General features: G+C 49.0%; 1 protein-coding gene across 1 annotated transcript; it reads left to right on the top strand.

Moving 5' to 3' along the window:
- Positions 1–782: 782 nt before the first annotated feature.
- LOC120093557 (60S ribosomal protein L31-like) lies at positions 783–2897 on the top strand. The gene has a single exon (XM_039080097.2). It carries the CDS (start codon positions 1335–1337, stop codon positions 1791–1793), a length of 459 nt encoding a protein of 152 aa, XP_038936025.1. The 5' UTR covers positions 783–1334; the 3' UTR covers positions 1794–2897.
- The last annotated feature ends 4383 nt before the right edge of the window (positions 2898–7280 follow it).

Genomic DNA, 7280 nt, shown 5'->3' with positions numbered 1-7280 from the left:
GGGAAGGAAGAGGTGCTTCCTTGAATGGAAGATCCTAGGCGTGTATGACAGGGGCAACCGGCCAGAGGTTTTAGAGGCCCCAGCAAGGTGAGGCAGGTGACCCAGCACATCAGCAGTCCAGCACGAGAGTAGCCCAACACTACTCACTTCAGGACAACAGAGGTGAGCTGTTACTTGTACACAGAGGGTTTGACAGATCAATAAGCAAGGCGGTCTCTGAGTTCTGACTTCTGAGTTTCCACTTAAACTTCGTCAACTCAGAACTGTCACGGAAGCAGCATGCCCTCAGTTGACCTGCGAACTCCATGTTCTGAGTCTGGATCTTTTCCTGGGCTCAGGATATGTTAAGGCCAATGTTTACGAGGGGAGGGGTATTAAATGCATTTTAGCTTAGGATATTTTCCATTCAGTGATGGGTTTTATACAACGCCACTGCCCCTGTGAAAGCCAGGAAACATCGAAAGTCGTCGTACATTGAAACAGTGGAGGTTGGTGGTTTCGTTGTTGGAGATAAGAGTCTTAAGTCTGGAAAGGAGGGAGGCTGGGGTAGGCCTGCTGGTTGGTGTCAGAGGTGTGCACCCTTGATTGCCAACATATAATCAGATGCAGAAATGAGTGTGGGTTTTAAGTGCACATCTGTGTGAAATCATAAATAAACAAATATAGATATTCTTTTAGTCATTTCCGGCTGCTGTGACAAAAAGTGCAGATTTTGTTGCTTACAGGACAGACGTGTGTTTCCTATAGCTCTGGAGGCTACAGGGTCCAAGACCAGGTTGTTAGCTAAGTTGGTTCGTGCTGAGGGCCATTCCCTAGTTTGTGGATGATCGTCCTCTTGCTGTGTTCTTAAATGGTATATACAAAGAGCACGTTCTGATGTCTGTTCTTCTTGTTTTCAAGGTTTTAACGATTTTTAAATCTATGCGCATATGTGTATGTGGGTAGGAGTCTGTGTGTGTGTGCATGTTTGTAAGTGTATGTGAGTGTGTGAGCATACGTGTATGGGTGTGTGTGCATGCATTGGGAGATCCAGAAGAGGCTGGAAAATCTCCTGGGGTTAGAATTACAGGCAGTTGTGAGTCACACGATGTGGGTGCTGGGCATTGAAGCCAGGTCCTCTGCAAGATCAGTATGTACTCCCTGAGCCATCTCTCCACCTCTGCTTCTCTTATAAGGCTATTCATGGAGACACCAGCCCAGTGGCCAAACCAACCATTAGTCACCTCCTCCAAGGCCCAGTCTCCTGTATATTCATTTTAGAGGGACATATGGCCCATTAAACAGATGCATTTGTGCATGTATCAGTATACATTAGCACACATGCATACACCCATATGTGTTCCCTACCCTGTCTGCTAGGAGGATCTAGGAGTGTTAAGAACAAAGAGAAGCCTTTCCAACTTGGGCCCGGCAGAATGGCTCCAGCAAAGAAGGGTGGCGAGAAGAAGAAGGGTTGTTCTGCCATCAATGAGGTGGTGACCCGAGAATACACCATCAACATTCACAAGCGCATCCATGGAGTGGGCTTCAAGAAGCGTGCTCCTCGGACACTCAAAGAAATTCGGAAATTTGCCATGAAGGAGATGGGGACTCCAGATGTGCACATAGACACCAGGCTCAATAAAGCCATCTGGGCCAAAGGAATAAGGAATGTTCCGTACCACATCCGAGTACGTTTGTCCAGAAAGCATAATGAGGATGAGGATTCACCAAATAAGCTCTACATACTGGTAACTTACATGCCTGTTACCACATTCAAAAATCTACAGACGGTCAATGTGGATGAGAATTAACTGCTGAATGTCAAATAAAGTTATAGAACTGCCTCCAAGAAGAACAAAGAGAAGTCCTAGCACCAAATACTATCTTTGAAATACTAAATTCTCACTTAAGAGAATCTGAGATCCCCGCAAGAAGGACAGCTTAGGTGTAGGGTAAGGGAAGTGCATGGGTGTGGAGTATCTTGTGTCAAAAGGCAAGGTGATGTGGCTTAAGGTATAATGGCGACATGCCAAAAGCTCACTAAAGACTGCTGGGATGAGTCTGTGCGTGCCTCCATGTTGACCCAAATAAACACAAATGAACTTAGAGGAGGGGAAATGCCGGTCCAGAGCTCCTTTCCTAAGATACTTAGGGTCTTACCTGAATGAGAAAAGTAAGACCATCGGCAATGGGACAGAGAGAAACTGCCCCACCAGAGAGGAAGCAGTGAGAACACGGAGTCACTTCCACGATTCTGACCAAAGATAGACAACACAAGGAAACATCAGACCGAAGAACCTGATACAAGGGGACTGGCCTAAACTCTTTGAAAATGCAGTCATGGCCATCAAGGAAAGAGTGGGGGAACTGACCAGAGAGAAGTAAGGATAGCTGAAATTCTGAGCAGCTTCCTTTTCCTGCAGAGGGGTGCTGTTAGGACAACCAGGGAAATCTGAAAGGGCTCTGGGGTCAGTAAGACATCTGCTTGGGGTGTGCGTGCGTGTGTGCATGCGTGTGTGTGTGTGTGTGTGTGTGCGCATGTGTGTGTGTGTATGCAGAGGTCAGAAGAGGATGTTCAGTATGCTGCTCTATCAAAATCCATCTCATTCCTCTGAGTCAGGGTCTCTCATTGACTTCCAGCTAGGCTGGCAGGGAGCAGGCCTCAGGGATCCTTTGTCTCCACTCCCACAGTGCCAGGGTTATAGGTGCACCAAGCCTGTCTCTTCACATAGGTGCTGGGGATTTGAACTCAGGTCCTCATGCAGACATATAGCCTTGAGTTAGGATCCGTGGTACCCATGCAAATGCCCATCGGCAGTGAAGCCCTTCAGCTGAAGGTGCTTGCAATGTAGCTGCCAAGCAGATAGTGGAACCATGAGTGCCACCTCTGGCCTGAGGGATGCACTAGGAGAGGGTTAGGGCCCTGCTGTGGGGGTGGGGGTGGGGGTGGGGTGTTCAGTGGATTAAGGAATCCAGAGGTGGAGGGTAGGAGTTATTTCATTAATAAACTTGGTAGTGAAGGGGAGAAAAGTGGTTAGTGAGGGAAGGGAGGAGGGGAAGGAGAAATGGGAGGAGGGGAGGAGAAATGGGAGGAGGGAGAGGAGGGAGAGGGAGGAAGAGGGGGAGGCAGAGGAGAGAGAAGAGGAGGGGGAGGAGGAATGGGAGGAAAGGGAGGAGTGGTGTTGTTCTTTCAGGAGAAATGAACTTCCTGGGGTCTCCCCCCCTTTTTTTTTCCAGTTTAGTTTCCCACCCAGCCACTCAGGCAATGCTGATCAGAGTCTTGCCCCATAGGAATATTTCAGAAACAGCCCATCAGGCCGTGTGTGATCTGGAGTGGTTTTGTTTGGAGAGGAGAAAGGATGTGCTCGAAGACAATAGCATGCCAATGGACACCTGGCTCTGAGTCAGAGGTGAGTAACCCGTCTGCAGGATGCTGTCGCCCTCCCTCCAACCCTGAACGCAGACACAGCAGTCTCCCTGCTGGCTCTCCTGAGGCCCAGCGAGCTACCTCTGTGCCCTGACCCTGGGCCTCCCGGCCCCTGCCACCTTGCCCAGTCATAACCCCTAGTGAGGCAAGGTGCTTGCTGCACCTGCCCAGCTGGCCTGCTTCTTCACTACAGTTTCTATTGCTGTGATAAGCTACCAGGCCACAAGCAACTTGGGCGAGGGAGGCTTTATTTTGCTTACACTTCTGTACCACAGTCCATCACTGAAGGAAGTCGCAATCAGAACTCAGGGCAGGAACCTGGAGGTGAGAACTGAAGCGGAGGCCATGGAGGAGTGCTGCTTTCTGGCTTGCTCCCCATGGCTTGCTCAGTCTGCTTTCTTCATAACCCAGGATGCCAGCCACGGGTGGCACGGCCCAGCATGGGCTGGGCTCTCCCACATCAGTCATTGATTGAGAATATGTTCCACATACTTGCCTATAGGACAGTATCATGGGGGCTTTTTCTTAAGATGCCCTCTTCCCAGATACTCCTAGGTCTGTGTCAAGTTGTCACAAACCAACCAGGACACCTGCTTGGCGGACAGGAGGGTCACCTTTGTTCTCACTGCTCAACTCCCCCACCCGCCCCACACCCTCACTCACTCTAGGCCAGACTATAGTTGAGACAGGATTTACTGTATCAGGTGACACACATTCCTGAGACACTGGTTCACACTAACTTCTGACCAAAGGCCTTGGCAAGAGCAAAGGTTGTTTCCATTCGATGTATGCAGATGCCCAGCTGGGAAGTTCATCTGTTCCCAGGAGCCAGGGTCCTCTGAGGAAGCCTGACAAACGGCCTCCAGCTAGGCTAGGCATCCCCTTCCAAGGTGCACCCCCTCTGAGGTCAAGCACTGAGCCAGCTCCTGGATGCCACTGACCTGGACACCATGAAGAGCCTTTGCAGCTGGTCATGCTCAGGCACACGTAGAGAGACAGCCCCTTCCTGTGCCCTCCCAGCTTTTCCTTTGAGGATAGCTGCTTGCTGAGTGACCCCATGGGTGGCTTTTGTTTCCTCACAGGGATGTTACTGACTTTCTGAGGTGACTGTGTCTTGCTTACAAGGGGGAAACAGTAAGCATAGCAAGAAGTCGTCTTACTGACACTTTCTATTGTGAGTGAGAGTGTGTGTGTGTGTGTGTGTGTGTGTGTGTGTGTGTATGTGTGTGTGTGTGGTGTGTAGGTCTTTAGCTTTGGGATTTGACTTCAAAGCACAAGGGGACTTTGAAGACAGAAGAGAAATCAAGACAACGTGGAGAGGGGACAGCTTTGATGGAAAGCTAGGTCCCACCATGACTGTGGCAGGGACGGTTAGAGACTCAGAGAAGGGTCCAGGCCTTTGACGGTTCCCTCAGCTGAAGGAGCCCCTGACCCGTCACATGATCAAGGCACAGTGTTACTCGCTTTCGTGATCTTTGTCGCTTATTTTTAAGCAGAGCAGGGGTGGGAGACACGCCCAATTCCCAGGGCCTCAGCTAGAGTAGAGTAACCGCCACCCAAGCAGCTGTTAACATGGCTGAAGCTCGTTCCCGTTAACTGCTTGAGTCAAGTTAAAGGCCTGGCAGGGATACATTCTGGCTGCTTAGCAGGGAGAGAAATTTCAGAGGTAGCCATCACAGATGGTAGCAGATGTTGTGAAACTCAGAGCGGGAGCCGCCGGGGACACCACCGTCTCAGAGCTGAGCAACATCGCCAAGAAGCGCTCAGCCAAGCCAACTGCCGATTACGCACCCCAAGAACTCTAGGAAGCCAGGGACGGTGCCGAAGGTTTCTTTCTTTTTTTTTTCTATTAACTTGAGTATTTCTTATATACATTTCGAGTGTTATTCCCTTTCCCGGTATCCGGGCAAACATCCCCCTCCCCCCTCCCCTTCCTTATGGGTGTTCCCCTCCCAACCCTCCCCCCATTGCCGCCCTCCCCCCATAGACTAGTTCACTGGGGGTTCAGTCTTAGCAGGACCCAGGGCTTCCCCTTCCACTGGTGCTCTTACTAGGATATTCATTGCTACCTATGGGGTCAGAGTCCAGGGTCAGTCCATGTATAGTCTTTAGGTAGTGGCTTAGTCCCTGGAAGCTCTGGTAGGTTTCCTAATTATATGGCTTTTGTTTTCTTCAGCCACAAATCTGTCAGTCCATGGTTCTCCGAAGAGAAGACCTAACATGGCAGCTGTGTGAAGTTGTGAGCTTGTGATTGACCCAGACAGTAGTGGTGGTTCTAGGCCCAGACTTTAGATGGTTCCTTCTATGCTCACAGGTACCTGGAGGAAGTCTCAAAGTTGACATGCTTCCCTTTTACGGCAGCTTGGGGTGGGGCCCCAGTGATGCTGTTTGGGGCTGAATAACCTGCCAGCTCTCCACTACCCACTGTTTGGTACTGCCAGTCACCTCCATGCCTTAAGATTCCATTGCTGTGAAGAGACACCATGACCATGGCAACTCTTACACAGGAAAACATTTCACTGGGGAGCTGGCTTACAGTTTCAGAGGTTCAGAGCTGGAGGTGTGGCATCCAATGTGCAGATCTGGTGCTGTTGGAGAGGAAGCAGAGAGTGCTACATCCAGATCTGTAGGCAGCTTTTGGCTTGATCATTTGAAGCCTCTAAGCCCATCCTCAGTGACACACTCTGTCCAACAAAGCCACCCCTATTCCAACAAGGCCACACTTCCCAACAGTGCTGTTGCTTATGAGCCTATAAGAGCCATTTTCATTCGAACCACCACAATAATCACCGAGGTGACTTCTTCCTCACCGAAGCGAGAATTACAGCCCTTGTCTTGGGTGTTGCCCTTGAGTGTTGGGATGACCACGGTCGACACTGAGTGCAAAAACCTTGTGCAGTACCCTGAACGCAGTGAGCGCTCAAGCAGTGTTAGGTGGCGTCTACACACGAGCTTCTGGAAGTGTGGGTTAGGAACCCGTCTTAGGGTTTCTATTGCTGTGAAGAGATATCATGGCCACGGCAATTCTTATAAAGGAAACTGTGTGACTGGAGATGGCTTAATATCATCATAGTGGGGATACAGGCAGACATGGTGTTAGACAAAGAGCCAGGGGTTCTTGAAACCTCAAAGCCCACCCCCAGTGATACACTTCTAATAAGGCCATACCTACTAATAGTGCCACTCCCTGGTGAAACATGCTTTCTAACATATGAATCTCTAAGAGTCATTCCCATTTAAACCACCACAGACACCAATGGGGTCATGTGACTGAAGGTGATGGTTCATAAAAAATGGGCAACAGTAAAAGTCTCCTGAATGCTTAACCTTCGGAAATATTCAAAATCAAAGCTCTAAGGAACCTGAAGTGTGTCTGGCCGTGTTCGCCTGGGTAGCATCTTAGGGTTTCACTTAGGCCTTGGTTCTGAACACCCAACACCTCCACTTTCTTCCGTTTTGCACTGTGCCCTCTATGGCCTGAAACACCAGTTCAGATTCAAGACTTTCTTTTGGTATATAATGAAGTTCGGTGTGTGCGCTGTACACACAAAGTTTTCTTCTATTGTAGAAGCGTAATGACTCCATTATTGAAAACAAATGTTATTTTCCTCTACTGTCATCCCTCAACATAGATCAAATTAATATGGTTTTTTTGGGTGGTGTTGTGATAGAATGTTTGGTTTTAAAAATCGTGTTTTGAGTTTTCTGATTATAGTCTCATAAAACATCATTAAATGAATTTTGGCTTGAGATTAGAACAGATTAGATCTAAAATGTTAGATCCAACATTTTCCAAAGTGGCCTTAAATACACTTCTACTGTGTTGCACCAGCATTGGCGATTATAGAATCAAAACATCGATCAACTCTGA

This window comes from Rattus norvegicus, chromosome 7 (genome assembly GCF_036323735.1).
Source record: "Rattus norvegicus strain BN/NHsdMcwi chromosome 7, GRCr8, whole genome shotgun sequence".
In the NCBI taxonomy this organism is placed as follows: Eukaryota; Metazoa; Chordata; class Mammalia; order Rodentia; family Muridae; genus Rattus; species Rattus norvegicus.
Note: the sequence above shows the minus strand (reverse complement) of the source record. Positions and strands in the feature narration are given on the sequence as shown.